This window comes from Mauremys reevesii, linkage group 3 (genome assembly GCF_016161935.1).
Source record: "Mauremys reevesii isolate NIE-2019 linkage group 3, ASM1616193v1, whole genome shotgun sequence".
Classification (NCBI taxonomy): Eukaryota; Metazoa; Chordata; order Testudines; family Geoemydidae; genus Mauremys; species Mauremys reevesii.
Window position 1 is genome coordinate 99,900,060 of NC_052625.1, and position 27,862 is coordinate 99,927,921.

At 42.6% G+C, this 27,862-nt stretch overlaps 1 protein-coding gene and 1 long non-coding RNA gene across 7 annotated transcripts in view; one reads left to right on the plus strand and one right to left on the minus strand.

Annotated features, from left to right (window-relative positions):
* The window catches only part of SASH1 (SAM and SH3 domain containing 1), a 270,968-nt gene that overhangs the window by 79,296 nt on the left and 163,810 nt on the right, over positions 1–27,862 (minus strand). For all 6 annotated transcript variants that reach the window (XM_039532949.1, XM_039532948.1, XM_039532952.1 and 3 more), the window contains 4 exons: positions 16,348–16,398; positions 16,175–16,224; positions 2,069–2,109; positions 1,093–1,179 (listed from right to left, as the gene is read on the minus strand). In XM_039532949.1, coding sequence (XP_039388883.1) covers positions 1,093–1,179; positions 2,069–2,109; positions 16,175–16,224; positions 16,348–16,398 — 229 coding nt within the window. The remainder of the gene's footprint in view (positions 1–1,092; positions 1,180–2,068; positions 2,110–16,174; positions 16,225–16,347; positions 16,399–27,862) is intronic.
* Positions 8,977–14,955, plus strand: LOC120402366. The gene is made up of 3 exons (XR_005597190.1): positions 8,977–10,021; positions 13,279–13,422; positions 14,838–14,955. It is a non-coding gene; the product is annotated as an uncharacterized LOC120402366 (long non-coding RNA).

Genomic DNA, 27,862 nt, shown 5'->3' on the forward strand with positions numbered 1-27,862 from the left:
AAGAAGCATCGAAGCCCAGCCTTGGAGCAAAACCAGGGGCTCAGATGTTATAGCTGAAGACATGCCTTTCCCAGTCCCCAGAATTTCACACTGATATTTTCATATTATTCTAGGGCATTTAGACATACATCTTCCACTAACAGAGCACTCTTATCTCTCCCATTGACTTTAACAGGCCACCCAGAACCTTGCAGGATTGAGGCCTAACAGAATACTGCTGCTAACTCATCCTTTGAGTGCAGCTAAAGCAGGGGTGGGCAAACTACGGCCCATGAGCCGTTTTAAGCCGGCCCGTGAACAGGGTCTGGGGCTTGCACTGCTCCAGCCGGGGTGCAGGGTCGGGGGCCACACCATGCAGCTCCCGGAGGCTGCAGCATGGCCCAGCTCCAGCTCCTATGCACTCCAATGGCCCCATCCAGTGCTCCAATGGGAGCTGCAGGGGTGGGGCCTGTGGACAGGGCAGGGTGCAGAGCCACCTGCCCACGCCTCTGCATAGGAGCTGGAGAGGGGGACATGCCGCTGTTTCCGGGAGCCGCTTGAGTAAGTGCTGCTTGGAACCTGAGCCTCTCCCCACACCCCAACCCCGTCCCAGCCCTGATCCCTCTCCCACCCTCTGAACCCCTCAATCCCAGCCCACAGCACCCTACTGCACCCCAAACCTCTCATTCCACAGCCCCACCCACCCCAGCCGGAGCCTGCACCCCTTCCTGCACCCCAACCACCTGCTCCAGCCTGGAGCTCCCTCCCACACCCTGAACTCCTTATTTCTGGCCCCACCCCAGAGCTCACACCCCCAACCAGAGCCTTCACCCCCTCCCACACTCAACCCCCAATTTTGTGAGCATTCATGGCCCATCATACAATTTCTATTCCCAGATGTGGCCCTCGGGCCAACAAGTTTGCCCACCCCTGAGCTAAAGTCACAATGGACCAAACCTGATCGTATTTATCTAGCAGATTAGACCTACATAGATCCATATTTGCTAAGTTACTATAATGTTGATTTAGTTTCTGTTTTGTAAGACTTGTTTCTTAGACTTTAAGGAGCTATAGAGACTCATTTTTAGTGCACTGTGTCCTTAAAGGCTTTACCTTTCGAAGTCTGTCTCATTATTCCTTTCTGATTCTTTCGGAAATTCTGCCAAAAATACTTATTCTTCTTTTTCCAATCTGCTTTCCCTTAAGAAAAAATGTACAGGAAAGGAACATTAATACAAAAATTAGATTTTCCTCTTTGAAAACTTCAGCATGTAACTTTACCAAGAAAGAAAAATTCCCCAATTTTTCTCATTTTCTGAATTTGATCTGTACAATAATTGTGCTAATCAAGCTATCTAAAATAAATGTATGTTCTTTGGCATCAAGGATGGTTGTGGAGAATTGAGATAAGTTACCAAGAGGCATTTTTTGAATTATAAAACACAGACCCTTTTGTGTTCTTGTTGACATTTAATTGTTCATGTATTTTTGCAGCATTTTGTTTTTTATTCTCTTTAGTTATTCTGTGACTCCTGCCATTTATTTGTTTTCTAGTTTTCTCGATTTAAATCGGATGCAGGTAGCCTTAGAAGGAATAAAAACCAAAAACCCTCAGCAAAAACCTCAGGATTTTATAGCTGTAGCTAATGAGTACCAGAGCTAGTTCCAGGTACAAGAGGGCAGTCTGAAAAATAAGCTTTGAAATACAAATACACCATTTAAAAACAACACAAAGTATCTCAAACATTAAGGGAGAAAGGCTGGCAAATTATGCCTAATGATTTGAAAGTTAGTGCGGGAGGTGGCTTGAAGAAGGCAAATGGACAAACCAGCAAAAATCTAACATTCTAGGATTTGCAACTCACAAGTTGCATATTTACAAAATGACAGTATTAGCTGGACTGGACCTGTCTGCCACTTGTAGATGCTGCACCTCATTTTTCAAAGGTGTACCCCTCCCTCACAACTTCCACAAACTTCAGTTAGGATTGTCGGTACTCAGCTCTTCTGATAATCGTACCCAACATACACAAAACTTAAAGAGATGTAAGAATTAAACAGAGGGAAACATGAAATGAAACATACTGACCTACAGAGCTTTCTTCAGAGCTTGATTTATGAAGGGAAAGCCTAGAACACAAAAGAGAAATGGACTAATTATTGCAGAGTTCTCACACCTCCTGGGAGCTATCTGATTACAGTAAATTGTGGTTTCAAGCGAATGCATCAGCAAATGTTTTCCCTTCTTTTTCTTCTAAATGTAGCTATTTACAAACAGCCTCTCAGCTCTGATCGCAATAGTTTGACCACATTAACTCAGTTCCTCTCTGAAAACCCTGAAACAAGTTTTTTGACCAAGACAGACAAATATGCATTTAAAATCCCACAATTACATCTAAGGGATCATAAGGATCCCTGATTCACATATTTTTCTTCTTCTAATATAATAAAGTAGCATTCTGACTAATTTAGAAGCTGTATGTCTGTGATCCTGTATTCATTTAGACTAAGGTTATGTTGTTTAAATTACAGTATATATAACTCTTTGCACTTCTATAGTGCCTTTCATTTTACGAGCAAAAAATGCTTTATAACTACAGTAAAAGCTGTTTTATCTGGCATGTTAGGGAGATAGGGGGTGCCGGTTAACTGAGAGGGAGGGAATTTGGGTGTGGGAAGGGGTGCGGGGCTGGGGCACAAGAGAGGATGCAGGCTCTGGGAGGAAGTTTGGAAGTGAGAGGGGGCTCTGGACAGGGGGTTGGGATGCAGGAGGGGGCTCAGGGTGCCGGAACCGGGGAGCGCTCACCTCAGGTGGCTTCACGCAAGCAGCGACCTGTCCTGGCTGCTCCTAAGTGGAGGAACTGCCAAGGAGGCCCTGCACACTGCCCCCGCCCCACCCCGAGCGCTGGCTCTGCAGCTCCCATTGGCCGGGAATGACGGCCAATGGCAGCTGCAAGGGCAGCGCCTGGGCAGAGGAAGCACACACAGCTGCCTGCTGCACCTCGGCCTAGGAGCAGCCAGGACAGCCAGGTTCGGCTCCTAAGGGAGCCACGCAGAGCCAGGTTCGGCCCTGCACCAGCCAGACTATACAGCAGACTTTCTATGAAGATCAGAAATGCTGGTTTAGAGAACTTTCCAGTTAGTACAGAGCCAAACAACACAGCTTTTACTGTACTCATTAATTAAACCCTCACCATACCATTGAGAGAGAGGGAACTAGCATTTCCCTGACTTTACAGATGAGAAACCAAGGCACGGAAAAGCTAAGTGTCTTGCCTCAGATCACACAGGATGTCTGCGGCAAAGCTGATCATCAGTCATTCTCCTAACTCCCAGCATGTGCTTTACTACTACTTCCTCACTCAAAATCCAGATAAAAAGGACTTATTCTTACATAATATGGGCTAAAAAGTATCAGCCAAAGCGATGAGTAACTCTCATTTGCTCAGTTTTTAAGTCCATGAATAATAGTTACTGAACTTTGCAAAGTTCTTTGAAATCTTCAGATGAAAATCTCTGTCTAGGAGTCTGAAGCAAAGCCCATTTAGGTCAATGAAAATATTTCTGTTGGCTTCAATGGCCTTTGGATCACACACTCAGTGCAGGCCATTATCAGTGTGATTATGTGTGCATAGTGCTCTATTACATTATACTGTACAATAATGCCTGACAACACAATGCCTATGTTATATCTATGCAAATAAAAACATGCATATTTCAATCTATGAAAAAAGCCACAAAAACAATCCCCTCCACCCCAGTTTTACAAACCAAGTCTTGTATACAGTACATGGCATACTCTACATACAGCATTCAGAATGGCAGCCGTGTTAGTCTGTATCAGCAACAAGGAGTCCTTGTGGCACCTTAGAGACTAACATTTATTTGGGCATAAGCTTTCATGGGTTTGCAGCCCCCATCTTTTCATGTACTATGTATATATATCTTCCTACTGTATTTTCCACTCCAAGCATCTGATGAAGTGGGTTTTAGCCCAAAAAAGCTTATGCCCAAATAAAGGTGTTAGTCTCTAAGGTGCCACAAGTACTCCCCGTTGTTTCTACTTACAGTAGAACCTCAGAATTACAAACACCTCAGGAATGGAGGTTGTTCATAACTCTGAACAAAATGTTATGGTTGTTCTTTCAAAAGTTTATAACTGAACATTGACTTAATACAGCTTTGAAACTTCACTATGCAGAAGAAAAAATGCAGCTTTTAAGCATCTTAAATGTATTTTTCTTTAAACTCCTTCCCCCCTTTTTAAGCAGTTTACATTTAACATGGTACTGTACTGTATTATATTTGTGTGCGCGCTGCTTGACTGCATCCTTTCCAAATGAGCTGTGTGGTTGACTGGCCAGTTCGTAACTCTAATGTTTGCAACTCTGAGGTTCTTCTGTATTTCTTTGTCTGAATTTCCCATGTTCTTCTGCATTTTCTTGGGTTCCCAGCAGAGGGCACCACAGAGTTTTTGATCAATTCAGAAAACCTCCGAAGGGAAAACTTTTTTTTGTTTCATACCGATTCACAATGTAAACAATCCAAGCAATTACAGGGTGGCATTTTGTAAGCATGAAAATCATGCTCATCAATTTGAAAAGACATCATTAAAGGGAAAATGAGACAGCATGAAGTTTAGTTTTGATTCAGTAATTCATCCGAGCAAAGAGAAGCTGGCACAGCAGAGCTGTGAAATGCCATCTCCTTTCTACTTCAGTCTGATTAGAAATGTAATCCGGCACAAATGGCAAATCAGCTGATGCAACCACATTCCAGATTTGGACTGCACCAGGTGGAAGGGGGCATTTGTTGATATCCTTGCTGATGAAGTTTACTCTTGGATGGGATAACTTCTAGGGAGAAAACATTAATAACTAGGTGGCTCACAGCACTTGCAGTCAAATATTTGGTTCTGAGGAAAGAGCCTGAACAACAGGCACAGGAGGAAAGTTCTCAGTCCCTTTAGATTTTGAATGAAATACTCGCCTCACTGAAGTCAGTGACAAAACTCCCATTGACTTCAATTTCTAATGGATTTCTAATGTAACAATGGCAGTGGCATTTCCTAAACAGCATCGCTCACTCATTCCTCGATCCCAAACATAAAGCACACGGACCTTTCTATGAGCGCAACATGAGAACTTGGCTTTCAGCCTGTATGATGAAAGATCTAACCCTGTTACCTTTTTGCGCCTTTGCATGGACTTCAGCATCCAGCAAATACTTTAGTGAATTCAGTGCTCATGGAAGGTGCCAAACTGACATCCCTGGAAAACGAAGTCCTATTTATTATCAGAACAGGAACACCGTAGGCCGAGCCATGAAAGCTTCTCCATGCTGCTACACCATGGCAGCTCTGCCTTGAGCCAGAGAGACCATTTCTTGTGGCGAGAGGGTTGTTCAGCCTCCTCTTCTTCACTGCCAAAGCTGCCAACCGGGATGCAAGTATGTACCAGGTGTGGTGTTGGTGTTGTGGGCATCTGTTCACTAGGGACTGGCCCACCAACTCATTTCATATCAACTACCAAAGCCTTGCAGCAGCAATCTTTGGATGTTCCTGGGCTAGATATAGTGACGGAGGGGAGATGTCCACAGCAAGCAGGCCAACATCTAATTTGTAACTCTGACTTGGGGAGGGGGGAATAAAAAAAGATACTGAGTATTGTCCTAGGATGCAAATTCCTGGCACCAGTCAAAGCAAAGAGATAATACTTAGGTAGAAGGGCAAACATGTCCATTCGTCATTTCATGCATTCTCTAATTCCGAAGTCTTCCATCTCTGGGCTGACCTTGAAAATACTAACAGCTTGTCTTACAAGATGGAAAAGGAGAGTGTCCAATAAGACAAGGCACTTGCCTGTAAGTTCTCCCAGACAACTTTGATTTTTATTTATTTATTTATTACCAAGGATATAAAAAACATCAATTGTTTCACTTCTTACATGTATGGCGAAAGATTCCATAAGCCCTCAGAGCTGGTTTGTGTTTGCTTTGCCAATTACACTTCCTTACTGTGTTAAAGCTGCAGCTCCTCTGTGAACGTGCGCTGAAAGTGATTTGTGTTCTTCCATTCACAGACTGATAACTTGTACTGAAAGTTAATGATGTAGTGACACTTGGCAGAAGTTTCAGCACTGCATGACTGAAAGGCAGCCAAATGCCATTACTCTACTGAGGAGGCCTTCAGTTTTGTTGTGCTCTGATGTACAACTTCATTAGTAGGCTTCCATATGAAATGTATTCTGTCACAGCATATACCTGAGAAATCTATGGATCTAGCTTCAGACAAGAAGGATATATTGTCAAGTATATTCCACAAAGAGGAGAGACAGGGTGGGTGAGGTAATATCTTTTATTGGACCAGCTTCTGTTGGAGTGAGAAACAAGCTTTTGAGCTTACACAGAGCTCTTCTTATAGAAGTATTTTCCAATCCTATGTAGGATAGAAGTTTAGAAACATCCAGAACTTTATCTATGAATCTCACAATTTCAAAACCATTCTTAGGCTTATTTTTAAGACCTTGTGGGCCTGAGATGTGGAAACAAGAAATAAAAAACTGCCTCAGAATAGGTTAAAAATGAAGGCTACTCTTTGGATCCAAAGAACGTGTTTGCTACATACCTGTTTTGCAGAAATGATATGCTCCAATGGAGTTGTGTCTTGGGTATATAGAGTTTTATACACACCATGGCAGCACCAGCTGTACCAAAGGTACCACCAGGACTTCTCGTTATTAAACTGCAGGAGATGGTAATGCTCTTTCTATACCTACCTGTTTGCACATTCCATACACTCCTTTTCAAGCCCTAGAGCAGCGGTGGGCAACCTGCGGCCCGCGGGCCACTCGCAGCCCGTCAGGGTAATCTGTTGGCAGGCCGCCAGACAGTTTGTCTACATTTGCACGGCTGTCCGCAGTTCCCAGTGGCTGTGGTTTGCCATTCCTGGCCAATGGGAGCTGCGGGAAGTGGTGACCAGCACGTCTCTGCAGTCAGCGCTGCTTCCCACAGCTCCCATTGGCTGGGAACGGCGAACTGCGGCCACTTGGAGCTGTGCGTGGCCGTGCAAATGTAAACAAACTATCTGGCAGCCGACCAGCAGATTACCCTGATGGGCCATTGCCCACCACTGCCCTAGAGGTTGTGCCGCCAAGACATCTCCTTAAGGCCAGAGATCACTGCACATGTATGGAACACAGGCTAGTTGAACAAAATATCCACTTAGAAAATGGGCTTTTGGCTACAGCTCTATTAAACTAGGTAGGCTACAATTTTCCCTATTAACTGTGAGCTGATTTTGTTCTTAGATAGGAAAGCACCAGGGCTTACCTTGCATACACAGTGGCTGATTTTACAAGACACAGTCCATATGTGCCCTGAGATGTGAAATAGCCCTGAGCTGGACTATTACAGAATTGGAAAGGGAAACAAATGACACCATGTGCTGCTTTTATGAATGTGCAGCTGGCTTTCAAAAGCCCATCATTCTCAAAACAAATCATAACACAGGAGCAGAGAATAAAGTGATTCTGACTGGCTTTTATTTTACCTTAAACGTTATAAATGCAGGTAAGCTTTAAAACATGGCCACATCTTATTTATGGGACATAAAATCCACAGGTGCCCAATGCAGTCCAAAAAATGAAACTAACACCATTATGATCTTCAATAAATTGATATTGGCCCTCTTAACTCTTGTCAATAACTATTTACAACCCTTTTGGGCTGGATGGTTCAGGATGTGATTTTGGACCTAAAAATATTATTCACATTTGGGTTGCTGACTAAACCAACACAAAAGCCTTTGCATGCTCCTTTGGAAGGCCATTTGGTTATCTGTATGTATGATATAGGGCCAAGTCACAATCAGTGTGAAAACCGACATCTTTATAACTGTTACCGACTGACCACAAGATAATTTATCTAACGGGGCTGGCATAGAGGAGGAAAATGGGCCTTTAGTTTCTTATCAAATTTGCATGGACCTGAAGGGAAAGCAAGGCTGCAAGGTTCTGACCTTCCTGGCATCAGTGTAAAGAGATGGAAGGCAAAGAGGTTCCATTCAATTATCTTCTCATTACGTTTCCATAGCAATGGCTCTTTAAGCAGGTCAAAACTTTCTCAGTGGAAACAAACACCGAGTTGTTATTTTTGTTGCCCCCACACCCACCGCCCTACCACAGCCAACATGGAACCAGCCACGTTGGTTCTACTAGTGCAGTCTGAACACGGCCATCGGCAGGGGATGTGATGTTTAGCAAGTTGCAAGAGCATGCACAGAAGGATCCATGCAAAGAGGCAGATAATCATCAGTTCTAAAATACTTCCACAGCAGTGAGCTAGGCCCAGTCTAACACATGTGATGTTTCTCTATATACAAAGCATGTTGGTCATTACATGCTGCACTGACTGGCTGTGACAAGTTTAGGGCTCTTTTGAAAAATGTCCTTTTACAAAATTACCAGGATTGAAATCTTCCTCCAGCTGCTCAGAGACACACTGGTCACACTTGTCACATGTCACCGGCTGCGTTTGGCTGGCCTTTCACTCCTATTGTGAGTGTTATTGTGGGAGTTTCCTGCTCTGTTTCTCTTTGGGAAGCTATTTGCAGGCAGCACAAATAGTTTGGCTTCCACTGACTCTGGCCTCAAACAAGTTAACATGGGGTCGTACACACATTCACTGACTCCTTTTGATTCTTGCAAGCACTGCATATAAAGACATTTGATCTTAAATACTCCAGAAATTTGGGAGATGAACTTCTCTCTCTCTCATCTTTCCCTTGTAATTTCTAACCTACACAGTGGGAATTTATTCCATCCTTAATTACATGCGGCTATGGTGTCCTGGGTTTGTTTGGGTTTTTTATTGTTCTCTGTTTTTGTCCTCTTCCTGCTTCCCATCCCCACCAGTGTAGCTCTCCTGTTTCATCACAGATGAGCTCACAGTCATCTGCCATGGTTAATCTGGACACTGTGACAAGCTGCCAGAATTGAGTCTGACCAAATTTAAGCCAGCACAATGGGAATGTGACCTAGAGTGCTGATTTAATGACCCTTTTGCTTTTGGGGCTTGACCTGGAGTCTGGATGCTACAGTGGAAGAGGATTAGGAGGCTTGGTGCTAAATATTACTGCCAAAGACCACTGGATTAGAGTACCACAGGGACCAGAGTTTGGGTCTTGTGTGTTATTTTGTATAAAGACAGCATGTTTTAAAAGACCGCTGTTTCCACTAGGAAATGCTATGGAACAAGACAGAACTGAACTCCAAGTGCTCTCCCAGCACTGCACTGATCTGGAGGTTTAATACCGAAGATGAATTTGAGTTTATACCACATAATGGCATCTGGGCTGAAAACTCTGCATACCCAGAGAAGCAAATCTTCAGCCTTTAAGAATGGATTAAACGAATAGTGTCCCCCAAAGGGAAGACACAGCCTGTAGATGGCTGCTTTTGTTATTGCTGCTCTGGTTTCTTTGATAACTTCACTGCATGCCTCGAGAATCAAGTAGCTTTCACAAAAAACAGCCCCAACACCATAAACCTCCTTCCACTGGCCAGAGAGCTGGCCACAGTGCATGGATTCCGAATGCGAGAAGTTCAGTTTAGGAGGCACGTACTGGACGCACACAGCACAACCGAGTTTTACATTTGTGAACAGCTGAAGCAGAGTTAAGGACACAGCTGCTGAGCGCACAGGGACTCCTATAAGCTGGAATGCCAAGCCCCTCAGAAATGTTACATCATGAAGCATGCACATGATACAAGCATTCCTGAATCCTCTGCTGGAGAGCTCAACCTCTACCTAACTCCTGCCCTGTGACGCAGGTCTTGAGGCTCAACTGGCAGAGAATATTTAAAATGCATTTTGCTGTAATCTGACAGATACGGGAACATGAATCACAACGTATCTTCATTTTCTTGGTTAGAAGTTGTGCTGTACTGATGAATAATATCGCGCAAGAAGCAGTGAGTGATTTGTTGCATGATGGGACACTTCAGGATATCCACTGGGATGCAAAGATGAGAATGTGAAAGAGGTAAGAAGTATCAGAGGGGTAGCCGTGTTAGTCTGGATCTGTAAGAAGCAACAAAGAGTCCTGTGGCACCTGATAGACCAACAAATGTATTGGAGCATGAGCTTTCATGGGTGAATACCCACTTTGTCAGACGCATGTAATGGAAATTTCCAGAGGCAGGTATAAATATGCAGGCAAGAACCAGTCTGGAGATAACGAGGTTAGTTCAATCAGGGAGGGTGAGGCCCTCTTCTAGCAGAAGAGGTGTGAACACCAAGGGAGGAGAAACTGGTTTTGTAGTTGGCAAGCCATTCACAGTCTTTGTTTAAACCTGAGCTGATGGTGTCAAATTTGCAAATGAACTGAAGTTCAGCACTTTCTCTTTGAAGTCTAGTCCTGAAGTTTTTTTGCTGTAGGATGGCTACCTTTACATCTGTTATTTCACTCAAAATTATTGACCACCATTTTTACCCATCGGTAGTTTTTCTTCCTTCCCCACCCCTCTAACTGGAAGAATAAACTTACACACAGGGGACTGTGCCTCGTCCTGCCTGTATGTGGTGCTCTTGCACTTGCCATCTACCTCCTACCCTTTCCGGAAGGCTCTCGTATACACCACATTTAAAATACGTAACAAGCCAGTGCAGTGAATAGTGACAGCAAACAGAGCTATTCCCCAAGGGGGAAAACAAATAACTTCCCTCCGCAACATCCCTGGATCCGCTAAAAACAGGATGAGAGACAGGATGCAGAAGCATGAGTTCAAGGGGAGTAGGGTTGGCCTGGATTTCCTGTCAAACATACAGAGCTCATCAGTCCATCATGCAGAGTCTTGACTGCTCAAATATGGGGACTGGGAGCTAATCATAATGTTGGTTTCCATTGTTTAAAACACCATGTTTACAATGAGTAAACAATCTCTCCTTCCCCCCCACCCCAACCTCATTCCCCTGGATTGAGTAAACTTCCTTGGGGAGTTGTCATCTTAGAGAAATAACAGCATTATTAGTACATATGATGAACCCATGGCTTGACACATTACTAGCACCAAGAAGCAACAATAGCCACCAAGAACGTGTTTTTTGGGTATTTGGTCTTATATCAGTCTTACTTTTCGTCAAAACCAAAATTCAGTTGTGTCTGAACGTGCCAGGAGTGCTGTTCAAAATGAAAAATATCAGTGTTGTATACAGAGGCATGCCACTATGCTGGAGGCAAGCTAAGACTTTACAATATTACACTAACATTCAATCTGACAATAATGCTGCAATTTGAAGTGTATGTGTGGAAATTAAACCCGACAGGAGAAAAATGCTACTATTAATGGAAGAAAAAGCACAAACATTTCATGAGTATCATTTTCCATTGAGTTATTTGCAGAGTATTACAACCCTACAAAAACTGCATACTGATTCAATTTGTAGAAGCAACTTATCTGAAAAACTCAACTGGTCATGAAGTTTAGAACTAGCCTTGAACAAATGTGACTCTGCTTCCTATTTTTTAATTGATCATATTTCAGGCAGTTTTTAAACATATTGAGTATTACCAGCTATACAAGCAACACAACCCTACAAATCTCAGCCACCTCTCTGCTTTGTTTGGTACCATAAGGATTTTTCTGATTATGTTTTTCCCTGCAGTTTTCCTCCCCCTCACCCCCTTCTTTCCTTGTTACAGCCAATTCAATGGAATGAGCATTTTTAGTGTGATGGCAAACACATTTTTCTTCTCTCTCTCTCTCTCTCTGTATTGAGCTAGAACAGTATGGACAGCAGCAACAGAAGCTTATACTTCCCCACACCCTTTGTGGAGGGACCATCACTAGAGATGAGAAGGTAATTCAGTCTCCAGGCCCACAGAGCCCTCTTGCCTCTCTACTGAAAAGGAAGTTGCTATTAGTTTCATGCCAATCATTAGGGTGGATTTTGTGACCATCAGACCCTTGTCCAATAGAAGGTAGACTGAGACTACCAAATTATTTCTACACAGGAACAAAAACAAGATATTTTGAAAATTGTAACAAACATCATGAGAGAGACCCTTCCCCCCACAATTGTCTGGTAGTTAGGGTACTGAATAAGGCAGAGCAGGGTTTTGAACCTGAGTCCCCCACATCCCACGCAGGTGCCCTCACCCCTAGGTGAGAGTCTCTCTTTTCTCCCTTCCCTCTCCTCTGTTGGAACTGTTCCACTCAGTGTAAATAAAAATTTATTGGGTCAGATAAAGAGTGAGAGACTCACTACATAGTTCAGTGGCTAGGGTAAACATTTTAAAGAAACAGAGTCAAGTTTCTGTTCTGAATCAAGTCTGAACTAGGTCTCTCACATCCCAGGTGAATGCCCTAAAACACCAAGCTGTTGTGTCTCTGAGCAGAAATTCCATCCTGGACCTGAGAAACCTTTAATTGAAATTGATACATTTCCACAAAAAATTAAGTTTCAACAAATAGGCATTTTCTGAGGAAAAACATTTCACTGAAAAATTCCTGACCGGCTGCAGTTTGCGTTGCTGTGTAGATGAGCCATCAGAAGTGGTGCATCAGGGTATGTCTACACTGCAATTAAAAACCTGTGGCTGTCCTGGGCCAGCTGACTTGGGCTTGTGGGGCTTGGACTATGGAGCTGTTTAATTACGGTATTGATGTTTGGGCTTAGGTTGGAGGCTGGGCTCTAGGACCCTGCGAGGATCCCAGAGCTTGGGCTCCAGGTCAAACCCAAACATCTACACAGCAATTAAACAGCCCCTTAGCCCAAGTTTTGTGGCCCCAAGTCAGCAGGGCACAGGCCAGGCATAGGTGTCTAACTGCAGCGTAGACATACCCTTATGAACTGCCTGCATTCGCCAGAGTACTGCATCCTAACAGGCAAGACAAAAGAAAGCACATAACTCAGATACATGAGGCCTAAATAGAAAATTATGAAGAAGAATCTAATTCAGTTTGTTGGCAGTAAGAAAAAAAAATCATTTGATGGACTAAACAGCTGGAAGAGGGTAATTTTCTTGCCAATGAATTCTGTAGTCTGCTTTCTACCTGCACGTAACAGTGCTGAACTCATGAGACAATGCCACTCAACTAGGAGAATGAAACTAGCATTGATCAATTAAGCTGTCATCCTAACAATGTAGACTTAAATCACTTCTACCATGACTATTTTCCACTAGTGTTTCTAGTCTGGCATCAAATGATCGTTACCCCTTTTACTCCTGGAGGAATTCTGCACCACTGTGCATGCTCAGCATTCATGTCCCACAGATAATTTTTTTTTTCTCCACAGAAGTTACATTCTGCTGGAGAGGTGCTGCAGTTACACCTTTCGCCTACCAGGAGCTGCTGTGGTGCCAGAACAGAGATAAGCCCTAGGTGCAGATGGGGAAGAGAAGAGGCTGTGTTTCTCATGGCGCCCTGCCTGTGTGGCCAGGTCAGGAGGCATGGGTATGCGGGGGGGCGGGGTGGACAGCATGGGGCACATTGGGCTGCTGGAGGGTCACATATTAGGGTTCAGATGGGCTAGTGGGGGGGACAGACTGGGATGGGTCTAAATGGGAGTGGAGTGCAAGAACACATGGGAACAGGGAGTTGCTGAGTGGGGGTACAGAGCCACATTGTAACAGGGAGGTGCAGAGCCACATGGGAATGGAGTAGGGGAGTGCAGGGACACTTGGGGACAGGGGTACATGCCAGACTGAATGAGAGAGGGTAGGAGTCAGCCAGGGTCTGCATGGGGGAGATTACCCAACTCCCTAACAATTTCCCTCCCCCCCCAAAAAAAACAAACAAACAAACAAAAAAAACCCAAACCCTGTTCCATACTTCTCCCATCCACACCCAACAACCCTCCAAGTTCACTCCTAGGCTCCTTCCCAGCAATTACTTGACTCTCCCTCAGCTCCTCCATTACCCCCGACTCTGCTAAGCCTTTGCACTGCTTCTGAGGGGTGCGGGAAATACATTTCTGTACTGTAGTTTAAATGAATTATTACTCAAAGTTCTTTATTAATATGCCCAGTAAGGAATCTATTTGTCGAAAAACATTTCCTGAATTGTCTGGTTATCTGTATTGTTACAGACATACTGGTTGACAGGTATTTTGAAATAAATTACCAAAATAATTCAACAGGAGTACTTGTGGCACCTTAAAGACTAACAAATTTATTGTAGTGAGCTACAGCTCACTTCTTCGGATGCATAGAATGGAACACACAGACAGGAGATATTTATACATACAGAGAACATGAAAAGGTGGAAGTATGCATAACAACAGGAAAAGTCTAATCAATTGAGATGAGCTCATGCTACAATAAATTTGTTAGTCTTTAAGGTGCCACAAGTACTCCTGTTCTTTTTTGCGGATACAGACTAACACGGCTGCTACTCTGAAACCAAAATAATTGAAACTGTCATGATTATATTGTGTTATTTTGGCAAATAAACTATGCAGAATTTTAAAATATTATGCACAGAATTTATTTTTTGGCACAGAATTCCCCTAGGAGTACTCTTTGCAATTTTCAGTCTCACATCAAACAGAAGGACCACATGCTTCAGGTTAAGTGTTTTATGACTGTGCAAATTCCCTGATGCAAAACTTCCTCTATGACAATCTTACACATATTTGGATAGATTAAATCAGTTCTGTGCTTCAGCTCACACACACTCTCAACACGTGCGATTTCATTCATGCACTACTTTACTTTCCAAAGAATTAATCTGCATTTTCCATTTAAACTGAGAAGTGAAATTATTATTCTTTCAGTTAAAAAACAAAATAAGCACTTTTCAGAATAAAACCACTCCAAGTATATTTATGTATGTCTTGCTTTCTTTTTATTCAAGGTATCTGTAGTTTAACAGCTATACTGCAAGGGAATCAGAAGATCTGAGTTCTATTCTCAGTCCTGCCAGTGGCCTGCTGGGTGACCTTGGACAAGTCACTCCACCCCTCTGTGCCTCCATTTTCCCATCTATAAAATGGGAATAATACGACTTCCTCTGTAAAGTGTTTGAGGTCTACGGCTAGACTAAGAAATTATTATAGGATATCTTAGCTTGTCCCCCAGGCCACACTTATTCAAAGTTTCATAAGTGTGGCATTTTGGTTTAATAGAATAAAATGGAAGATAGGCAGGGAGATATCCTCAAAGTGGATACTGAGGCCATCTCTACACAAAGATGATTTTTCAATAATTGATAGCATCAGTGGTTGCACGATTGGAAGCCCTACTGCTCATGGGTCATTGGCTGCCACCACTTTAAATAATGGGTCACCAAAGTCTGTTCTGAGCACAACTAATGGAAACACTTAAAATTGTGACAAGAGCTGGTATCCTATCTCAACGAGGGCTCCCAACACTGCTCATGCTGATGCAGATGAACCAGTATGAGCAACAGTGGCAAATTTTTAAAAAATGTCCTTAATGGAGACAAGGCCATAGTGTCCAGTTCTGACATACAAGCATCTCACTCGACATTCAAATGTGGGGCTGAAGTGTCCTATTAAAGCACCACACATTTGAAACTGGGCTCCCTGTGCATTTTCTTAACTAGCAGAGTTGGTATCTCACTAAGAAGCTGGAAGTCCCTTGAAATACAGGGCTAGATGTTTTCACGCACTACTGCACATTACCCTTAGCAGTTGGAATTCCAGTTCTTGGGATAAAAGCAGGGAGGCACAGAAAACAGATACAGACACATTGCAGCAGGACGGGTGGGGAGGGAAGAGACAGCAAACCAAAACCCATACAGCTCATACAAAGAAGTTTTTATTAGGACTGCTAAAATTCAAGTTGCTTTTAAATACCCATTTGCTTGGCACCTTCTTCAAAAGCACAGCAACAAAACCATAAACTCACAAGAAGAGGAAAGCGGTTTCATTGTTTAACTCCTATTTCTGTTTTTGGAATTTTTACGTCTAGTCACACAAAAAAAGCTATTATTAAAAAAGGTAGATTTTAGTTTGCGGGGAAATCGATGACACTTCTCACAACTGCCAGCCAACTTTATTTACATTGCATGCATGCGCACAAAGATACCAAGAGAAAAACAGAGAGAAAAAGAAGAGGTGTCAGTTTTGTTTTCAATGGAGCATTCATCAGTTTTACATGAATTGGCTGATTCATGTAAAAAAAAAAATTCACTTAACAACCCTCTACTCCCCAACAGCCCAAACTTACTTTCTTTCACTCTCTGGTGTTGACACAGCACTACTGAGTCCAAGTGATTCCTGTAAGGGAAGATACATTGCCATGAGTGCAGAAAGAACAACAAGCTTTACCCAACTTGTGCAAAATATCAAATTAAAAAAAAATCCAAAACAAAAATAGATGATTAAAGTCATTGTGCTTACTTCAATCTGGGACCGCAGCTGTAGCGATGTGGGGCTGGCATCGGGTTTCTCCTAAAACAGAACAGATGTCGGGTTAATGCAACATCCAAACGAGGCAGCATTCTCCAGAAAAACAAATATGGAGTTAGATGAGAAAAGAAAAAGGGGACATGAACACTGAAAAATCCCACAACCTTTCATATAGGAAGCATTAAGCTTTCCAGTGGAATCGCTCTCTGAAGAAGCACTGAAATACTCAAGTAGAAGCCAATTTCATACTTATTACGATAAATGTAGCACAATGTAAGGCTTATACATAGATATGGGTTAAAATAATAATAAAGAAAACACACATGAGTAGTCTTCAAGGGATAATCAACATTTGCCACATACTCCTACATGTGGACTGGCAACTTCCTGAGCTTTCTTTCCTCTTTCAGAGCAACCTGTCCCTTGTGATAATGTATGTTTACTTGCAGTATATCATTCAGCCACTAGATGTCTTCACATACAGATTCCCAGATAGAGTGTGATCCTTGGTAAACAAGGGAGACAAAGCTGGAACTCAAGCTGGATGGAAGTCTGTCTGAAAGACTGTCATAGTTGACAGACTGTCATAATTTTCTTTAATAAATGCCTCCTGTTTAACATAGCCTGTGCTGCAACTTACTGTGACATTCCCTACTTCTTCCCACCCTGAACTGCAACACATAGGATTAAGTATGGGCTTTAAAGGGGTTATGTTCTCATCAGAACCCTAAAATGAAATTAATTTGCTGCAACTATTAAAGAAAATTGTGGACACAATACTGATGTTGAGTTTCAAGATTTTTTTTAAACCAATTACAAAGGCATATATATAATCAGGAGATCAGGCCCATATTATCCAATTTAAGATTTTATATCAATAATTTAAAGTGTACCTGTTGCTAACGGGGGCTTAATCCTGCTCCCATTGAAATCAAGGGTAAAACTCCAGGTGGGATTGGGGAAAAGTTTGCAGTCATATGTTACTGGAGGTAAATCTAACTGTTGGCGCCTCATTCACCTGAATGCAAAACAGTGGGGGAAAGCACTTTGCATGGCATGATTATGAATCTTGGAACCAATTCTGGTCCCATTGAAGCCAGTGAGAGTTCTGCCATTGATTTCAATTAGTTGTTACTGTACTCCAGGAAATCACTACGGTCTAACAAGCAAATTAGATGACATACACTCAAACAAATCAAAGAGTGAAAACACCTAGCATGTCAACTTGTTCACCCCTCAGTAAAGCAGGGTTGTCTTTTTATGGTATATTATCCAATGCAATAGATAATCTGCTTTTAACTCTCTTTCCTATCTCAAAATAAAAACTAGTTTCTATGTCCTTAGCCTAATGATAAAGAAGGGAAATGTATCTACAGAAGAGAGTAATAAGAAAATGAGATTCAATGAAAAAATAAAAAGGAATTAGTGTAAATTGACCTGAAATACTTTAGGGTTAATGCTTCCAGAAAATCCACAAAATCCAGAACAAAAAACTCAGTGCCACTCTTATAGAACTCATTCAAACGGAGACCAGCTTCTACTATTGGGGACTGTAGTATAACAGGATAGTCCCCAACCATATCACAGTACAATGAGAGAACAGTATTACGTTAGACGATAGTCATGATCTACACAGGGTGTAACATGATATAGTAACTTTGTTATAACATGGTTTGGTCTGTTCTATGCTGGTTGCCTTGGCTTTGTTATTTTAATATTGTAGACAGGGTGTAAGTGTCAGGATATAAAGGGGGCCAGACTCCAATGGAAAAGTCCTTCCATCTACTTTAATAGGAGTTGTTGGGGGCTCAGGATACTCTGCAAATGTAACAGGTCAAGAAGCCAAAACCAATTATTCAGAATCAAAAGGTACTGGGAAAAAAAATCATTTCCCCGTACCACTACCTAGTGACTCTGATTTTCTCATGAAAGTAGAGGTATAGTAGTCCTCGTTCCCCCATTACTTCTATCAAAAGAGAAGTCAAACAAGCTTTCCAGCCAGCAAGGCAGCAGGAACATTACTGCAAGTCTTTCTCCTTCACTCTCCCACTGACCTGAAGGCCAAAAAGGAAAGAAGGAAGGAAGGACGGACGCAAGCAGCAGTAAACATACTCGCAACACAGCTCATTCAAGCCAGTTTTTCCTCCTCCACCCAATGTCACAAAGAGAACACAGAACATTTGACCAGTATGGGCGTCTTAAAGCTGCACACAGCCAGTCAAAGGAATCCACTATGTGCCTGAAGTGCATTTGTACCCCTGCCTCTCAGCAATAAATATTTGATTTTTCATTATTTATTTGGTGTATGAAGAAGTAGCTGCTGCAAATCCTTTTTAACAGATATGCTCTAAAAACAATTATTTAGAAGGCCATATCCCTTTTTTCTGCCACTCAAAGGGATCCTTTTACTTGCCCAAGTTCACTATAAATTGTAAATGGAGGGTGGAAAGGTTTTTTGTATTTTTTTAAATCTCCTGGAGAAATAACCAGCTGCATCCTGTGTTTCAAAATCTTGACTTTGTTCTCCCTCTCTTCTCTCATTTATGCCATTAGCCTCCTCTGCCACCTTGGTCTCTAACGCTGCACTTGTCACGGGCAGCACTCAAAGACAAATAACCTAAGAAATTTCTCTATCATTATTCAAGAGTCTTCAGTCCTAATTAGAATTAAATGGTATTTTTTCTGTGCTGACAAACAATCAATGATGTTGGGGAGAAGAAGGGTTTAAAAGTTAATTAATAGTTTTATTTATTTAGGCTCTGGTCTGGCTACTGGCGAGTAGGCCCTGGGCCTATATGAATCCAATAGACGGTCAGAGTCTTATTTTGCCAAGTGGGGTGAATTCTGGAAGGCTGGTTTTAGTTTCAAAAAACAAACTGATGACATTTTGCAAAATAATTTACAATATTAGTTTATTAAAAGTCAGTTCTCTGTAGCTCTCAAACTTGAAACAAACCGTTAAACATTCTACAAAGCTTTGTAGATGATGTTCTAAAAGGTTCTGAATTATGGGCTTTACAGAGATTCAGAGGGTGAGATCCACATCAGGTTCAAGTGCTAGAGTAGTGTAAAGAGGCCCTAAAAATCCCAGTTCCAACTGGGGGTGGATTTTCACAGTGTAGCCACTGCAGGAGGTATTCATAAAGCTGCCTTCCAAAGACCTCTTCACTAGTTCTGGCACAGGAAACATGCTGGGGTGTGGAGGGTACTGCGGGCAGAGCTGGATCACTCTATGGAGATTTCAGGCACTGCCGCCCTGAGAAACTGCTGTTCCATTCCCCAGAGCAGCCCAGGATCAGGATGGGACAAAAATGGCTTAAGACAAGAGGAGCGGGGGCTTTATGAATTTGGCTGTAGAACAGGGGTGGGCAAACTTTTTTGGCCCAAGGGCCACATCAGGGTTGCACAACTATATGGAGGGGCTGGTAGGGAAGGCTGTGACTCCCCAAACAGCCCGGCCTCTGCCCCCATCTGACCCCTTCCCACTTCCTGCCCCCTGACTGCCCCCCTCAGAACCTCCAACCCATCCACCCCCCTGTTCCTTATCTCCTGACCACTCCCGCCCAGGACCCCCACCCTCTATCCAACCCCCTTGCTCCCTGTCCCGACTGCCCGACCCCTATCCACCCCTCACCCCGACAGCCCTCCTGGGAACTCCCACCCCAATCCAACCGCCCTCTGCTCCTCATCCCCTGACCACCCCCTCCCAGGACCCCCCACCCCTAAGTTCCCCCCAGGATTCCACCCCCTTATCCAACCCCCTCTGCTCCTGGTCCCCTGACTGCCCTCCCGACCCCTATCCACATCCCCACCCCTTGACAGGCCCCCCAGGACTCCCACTCCCAACTCTCCCTGTTCCCCATCCCCTGACCGCCCCCCAGAACCTCCGCCCCATCCAACCGCCCCCTCCTCCCTGACTGCCCACCAGGACCCCCCGCTCCCCATCCCCTTACCAGCAGCAAGAGCTCGAAGCCGCGACACCCGGCCAGAGCCAGCGGCACTCCCCACGCTGTCCAGCGGGAGAGGCAAACCAGAGCGTGGCCCACGCGGCGGCGTGGCTGCAGGAGAGGGAGGACAGCTGGGGAAGGGGAACAGCAGGGGAGGGGCCAGGGACTAGACTCCCTGGCCAGGAGCTCGGGGGCCAGGCAGGACGGGCCCGTCTGCTGTAGAACATACATAGAATTTATGGCCAAAAAGGGATCATTTATGATAAGCTAGCCCGACCTCTTGCATAACACAGACTACAGAATTTCACCCAGTAATTCCTGCATCAAGATCATTACTTATGGTTGAACTAGAGCATCTATTTTAGAAAGAATTCTCCCTCCTGAAAGGCCTCTCCCACAGCACTGAAGTCAGAAGACACTTTGCTATTGACTTCAACAGCCACGGGATCAGGCCCCAAAAGCACTGGTGAAAGCTTCAGTATGAACAGACGCTATCCAGGCAGCCCACAAAGGGTTCTGTCAGCATGCCTCAGGCATGTCCTGCATTACCTACTTTTGCACAATCTGTTTATTGACAAACAATGCATTACACGGCAGGAAGTAACCAATATTGAATTATGATGAAAAGGGTCTTGCAGAGTAGGAATTGACAACACAGAATCAGTGTGTACCAACAGCTGCAGTTCTTTTCACAGGATTTCTACTATAATAGAGACGATGATTTGTAAACATACCAAGTGAGACTTGTGGCTCATGCTTCAAGGTTTCAGCTGTTCACCCTGGCTCAGGAAAGAGAGTCTTTCCTCACTGAAGTGGCCAGGTGCTCTAGGGGTTTTCACATCTTTCTCATTAACCACAATGCCACTGATGGACACAGGACATCAGACCTGATGGTCCATTGATCCTGTTACAGCAAATCCTATGTGTCTAGCTAAAGTCGTACAAACATGATGCCTCTGATGCTTATCTGTTACTTATTACTCAGACACATTTGGTAAGTGATTTATTATCTGGCTAACCCAATTAACAACCACCAGATTTCTAAACATGACTTTTCTCTTAAAGGTGCCATCCATCTGAGAATCTTGAAGAGCTTTACAACCATTAATCAACTGAATCTCAAAAACACATATGAGGTTAGAATGCAGATACTTTCCTTAGATGGAAAACTGAGGCATAGAGAGGGCTAGGCCAAAGGTGGGGTTTTCAAAGGCACTCAGTATTGGCCTAACTATTCCCACTGAAGTTGTAGTAAAACTCTTGACTTCAAGTTAAGTAGACAGAGTTAGCATTTTGGGAACCCAACCTCAAATTTTCAAACATGGCTACTGATTCTGGGTGCCCAACTGCTGAGAACCTGCATCTCTCGTTGACTTCAGTTGGAGTTGAGAATGCTCAGTACATCTGAAAAGAAGGCCCAAGGTATTTGAAATCAGACCCCAAAATCTGAGGTGCCCAAATTTTGTATCCAAGAGACTTGCTCATTATCATGAGCAAGCGTTTATGGCAGAGTCGGGAATAGAAACAAGATCTAACTGTCTGTACAGGTACTTGCATGGCCCCCATTACCATAGGTCTTGAGTGTCTCGCAGTCTTCAATGTATTTATGACTACAACACTTCTGTAAGACAGGGAAGTACTGTTATCCCATTTTGCAGATAGGAAACTAAGCCACAGAGACAAAACCACTTGCCCAAACTCACACAGCGAGTCTGTGATGGAGCAGAGAATTGAACCCAGCTCTCCAAAGTCCCAGACTCACATCAGACCATCCTTCTCCTGACACTCACTCCTCTGGTTTAACCACCATATCACTTTTCCTCTCGCTGTATTATGTGTGTCTTTTTTTGCTGGATTAAGCTCTACACATCTCACATTTTTAGCATAGCAAGAATGCTAATAGCATGTTACTGAATGCTAATAACCACTTATCTCACCACTATTAGATGCAACAATATTAGGGTGCTATCAGGTTTCAGAATTTATGCGCATTACCAGAGCATCCAGGATCAATGCAAGACATGATATCCCCTAGTTAGTTTACTTGCATAACCCACCCAGTTGAAGGCCTCCTTTCAGCAGAGTCTGGCCTTTGTGCACAACTAGTTTAACATGTTTGTAAGGTAAGCAAATGGGAGCTAGGATGAAACCGACACATTTTTTCCACTTGAGAATAAACAGACACCATAAAATAAGACTTGCACCTTCACACACACCCTGCTGTAGGGATATGGCTATAAATGTCTAATTCTCTTTGAAAGTGTCTCACAGCAGAAATGTAACGTTCCACTGCGACGTCGCTCTTAAGGAATGCTCAGTGGTGAACGATTTCTGTTCTAACTGAACCAATCCATACCAGGACAAGTGAAAAGGACACCAATGTAAACAGCTTTCTATACACCATTTCTACTCCCTCACAACTTACAATGCATCTGACATTTATGGAAAGCTTTTCACTTGAGGTTTAATTATTTTGCCTTTCAAGGTGTTATTGGCAGCTCTGGGAGCAGAGTCTCAGCTGGTGTTAATCAGCATAGCTATATTGACTTCAATTGACTTCTGTAGGACTTTGCCAGTATTCCTTTAGAACTCAACAACATCTCAGGAAAGGAGCAGTTAAAAGTGCTCTGGGTTTTGCCCATTATTCATTAAGAGGAATACACAAAACAGGAAAAATATACCTACATTTCTGCATTGTGTAGAGTGCACTGTTAGGCAGCTGTATCACAATTAGAAACACTGCTCCAGATCAGAGAGACGGGGTTTAAATCAATCTGGGACTTTCCTTCCTGTGGTGGGTTCTGTTCTGTATGTTATGTGGAGGGAAATACTCTGTCTTTATTATTTTGGTAAAAAAATATCAGGAAAAAAGTTATTCATAGAAAAATCCCTGTGAAGAACGATAGCCTGTGGCTCCAGTCCAGAACCTCCTCTGCATATAAAGAGGCTTTCTGGAAGTGCACTTTGAGTCACTGAAGAGGCAGTAGTCTAGAAGGGTTTCTACACTTAGATTACAGGCCCGTAATTCAGTGCATTAGCATACATAAAGTTCATACATTTTTGATCACCATATCCTCGAACCCTGGGGTTAGAAGAACTTGTGTCCCTTCTGAGCCTTGTCTACACCACAGCTTCCACAAGTGGGAACTGCACTAACTGGGAATTACAGGTCCAAAAACGCTAGTATAGACAAGGCCTAAGAACTATAGGCAGCAAACAGAGAGAGAATCCTAGGAGTGGTTAAGCTCACTGAGACAGGAAGCAGCTATTGTTCAGAGGGAAACACGTGGAGTTGCTGGGGAAGTTTAGGGACATGACAAATAGGAGATAGGACTAAAGATGCTGATGTTGCCAATTTCATGATTTGAGATTATAAATTCCATTGACAACCCTCTCCCCAGTGGCTAGGGAGGAAGGGAACTATACATTAGAAAATCCAAAACATTCTCTCCGCAATGGATTTCACCTTGCTTAGTCTGAATACATGCTACAACTTCTAGTCTATCTTCTCAATGATGATAGAAAGCCATTTTCAAAAGACAGTTAGGAACTCATAACATCGAAGTCCTCCAGCGGCATGATTTAGTCTGACACCAATTATTCTGTCTAGATTCCTTTGCCACAAGTCATGTCCCAACCTGCACAGAAGCTCCAGAGAAGATTATGACAAACAAAACATTTTTGCTGTGACAGCACGGAAATACACAGGTGTTTAATGGGAACTGCCAACCAGTTGCTAGCCCTGGGTCACTGATCAAAATAAATAAATAAAGGAAGAATGATTCCAGTGACTACCACCTCAGCAACTGTTTGTTTGGGGGAATTAACCAGCTCGCTGAGTTTCCAATGGCTCAGATTAGCAAAGGATCCATTTTGAGTTTCAAATTGCATCACAGGGTCCATCATTTTAGCCATTACAGTAGAGACTTTCTGCTCCATTACTCTTGCATGACTGACACATACTAAATGATGACATTCTGCAGCAACAATAAAATTCAGGAGAAGAAATGAGGTGTGGGGGAGGAATGGTTAAAAAAACGGGATTTCAAACAAGTGAATGCGTTTTCTTTTCAAGAAACTACAGTCCAAATATTCTCATAATGGCTCATGCATCAACACAGACACAAGTGAACACTTAGCTATGCTACTAACCAAGTGTGGTTTTACAAGAAGGCAGAAACAAAACATGCAATTATAGTAGCTCTCAAGTGCTTACTTATGTATTAAAACAATTTATGTCTCAGCCCAGTGTAAACCCTTGCTGAATGCTGGAATCTATAAATATAACGTTTCAGATAAAAAGTTAAAACATTTTTCTATTTCCAAACAACAATTATGGCATCATTTTCTCTAACGTGTTGTTCCACGTATATAGATTTCTTTTAGATTATTAATACTCACCAACACTTTTTAATTGACAAAAACATAACAGCAACCACAAGCTTGGTGAAATTCCATAATATTGCATGGTGCTTTAATGGATTGAAAAAGACATAGGTTCCTGTCCTGCCACCACTTAAGCCCATGTGTAACAAATAGGACTTTAACTCAAAAAAGCATAGAACTTGAAAACTGACAAAGGTTTCAGGGAAAGGAGGGATCAGGGTCAAAAATACAACCATGATTCATGTTCTACAATGCAAAAATCAAATAAATTCTGATCCATGTTATGGAGACATTAAGGCAGGGCGAAAGGGAGAAGGCAACCACTCTGCTGAGGAAAGGCAATGATGGAAAATAAGGTGCAAGAAATGGATTTTTGAGGCTGGACTTAAAGAAGGCAGGGAGAATGTTTAAGGCACAGGCAGAACATTCTATTTCAGTGGTAGGAAATGGTGTTAAAAAAAGATCTAAAAGCAAGAATAGGACGGAGCAAGGTGAGAAATGTAAGCAGAGAGCTGGACATGAGATGGAGAGCAATGAGACAGGCGGGGCAGTGCTGTGTGCGGTACTGTTACAGCAAGGAGGAGTTTGTACTTTATTCTGAAACCTGTCCTGGAGAGGTTACTTCAAGTTTCTGTGCACAGTCAATGCGTGGCCTCTCAGCAGAGACTGCCAACAGTGATGCTAACTAGAGGAGATGTTTGGTGTAATGTGGACAGCAGCCAACCTGGCACTAGTCTGAGTACACCATTATACAGTAGGCCATCCAGAAGTTGGATGCAAGTTAGCAACTGATTTCCTCAAAGAACTAAGAACTCAAGATGTCAGTCTAAACTTCAAATCCCTCCTAAGATTCCACTTTACCTGCAAAGGCAACAATTTGGAGTAATTAGAAAGGGGAAAGTCATCTCCCCATCACCGGATTTTTACTGGGGAAATACGAATAGTAGTTTTATTGGCGTTCATTCATTCTTAAATGTCAATTAGCCATAATATTTTTTTACATTTCTTTCAAACTTCCTTTTCAAGTAGATAATTTTAAAACAATTTTTTTTGCTGTCTGCACAGCAAAAAACCAGCAAAATACCAATGCCACTAGACAGTATTATAGTTATAAGTTATTATAAGTTTTCATTTTTAAAACAAATATTCATCTTAGAGAACACAAAAAAGTCAAACAGCTATACAAATTTGTAAAGAATAATGAAATTATTTTATTTTCAAAAACTGGGAAAGAGACAGAAAATGAATACTAGGCCAATTCCAGTGCTAAATATTACCCTTAAGCAATCTTCTAAAACTGTACTATAAATCTTCCCAAACAAAGCTATAATGGAAACATAGGTAGACCCAGCTTCACTGTAACTTATTTTCATATAAATGATTTGTTTATGCTCTTACACTCTAACTTCTATCCCTCCTGTGCATTAAGTTACAGATGACTGCTCTGTAAAGGGCTCAAATGAATTTGCTAACTAAGTGTAATCTATAACACCCATTTAATAAACATGTTGAAATCATAGGCATTTATAAGCATGTGTTTAACATTGTAAGGCTGATGGATTATTCGAAGTGATTTCTCTCTTGCACCATCATTTTACTCTGGTCTTTAATTAACACTAAACAAGCCAATCAACCAACCAACCCCTCTTCCAGAACACTTGTCTTCGTATTGTGCAAAAAAGTAAATGACCAGAGCTTAATTTGGAGGAGGAGCTGAAGTTCTCTGTGTTGACAAACACAGTTCAGACTACATGGGTGTGCACAAAGTGCTGTGCTGTAACTCCCCTGTGTGGGCACCACGGGCATGAACTAAAAGCTTCCTAGCAAGCGCACTAAAGTTAGAAATGTTGATGCAGTTGCACAGGCAGCAGAACAGGCTAGGTGCCCTGAGGACCTATCTAGAATCTCAGATGGGATTGTACTTGTGCAGAGCAGAGGGGGTTATCATGGCTTTGCCTACCCAAACTGCAAATTACACCTCCAGTTCCACTGTAGATATACCCACTGAGCAGATGCAGGCAGCTACAGGAAGAGTTCAGTGGTATACTCTGAAGGAAATACAATTTACACATCTTAGTATACAGCTCCCATGTGCTTATACAGTGAACTAAATCAACTTAGTTAATTCAAAAGAGAACCTTATTTACAACCCCAAACTACATGGATGTTTATCCATTAAAACTGGCTGCCCTCCAAATCAACTGGAAAGCGTACTGGGCCCCATCAGTTTGCCTGTTCACAGGAAAGACAGCAACCTCCATGATGAAAGCTCAGAGCCATCCATTGCCCATAGATATTCATAAATAACTTAAATATATACACAGATAATTGTTTTTAATTATAAAAATCTGTGTCTACACCATAGGTCACAGTAACACACTCAATTTGCCTTTTAAATTCTAAAGCAAGCCAAAGAAAAATGCTATGACTGGAAATCATTTGATAAATACAACAGGCAACAAACAGTAATGCTCCAAAATGGTGTTGCATCAATTACAAGCCATTCTCTGTTAGATTGTTACTATGATCATTTTTCTTAGGAGGGTAATGTCACAAGTGTGCTGACAGCTGCAATGCTACCAGCACAATCGCTAGAGAATGGTTAAATGAAGGGTTTCAAAACCTGCAATTAACAGCTCTCACTACTGGGCCTCCCTCCAATCCTGCTGTGGTGCTTGGACATGTTCTTCTGAAGTTCACATGTTCCACTGAAAATTCACAAAGCAACTTCTCTGACATACCTGGGGCTTGAGTTTTGCCTGAGATACCAGCTACACCACACAGTAACTAAGTGATTAATACAGATTTCAGTACGATTTAACAGTTAACACCTGATAACCCTGAGGATTAACAGCTATGCAGAAAAACCCAAATCCTCTCAGGTGTTCAAAGCACCATCCAACAGGCTTTGAGAAGTTCTCCTCTATGGGGGCTGGGTGAGAGGTTGTGACATAGGCCAGGCCTGTGTGGATCTCTGCAAGTTGCCTCCTCTCCCATCCAGCACAGAGGAATCATATAGATTCTGCTGTTGTCCAGACTGTATATGTTTAAGCAGAGAGGTGCAGGATTTAGGTCTAAATTTATCTTTAAAAAAAACCAAAACAAACAACAACAAACACACACACAATTGGTAGTTATTCCCTTACTATTTCTATTCTTGTTTGCAGGACTGA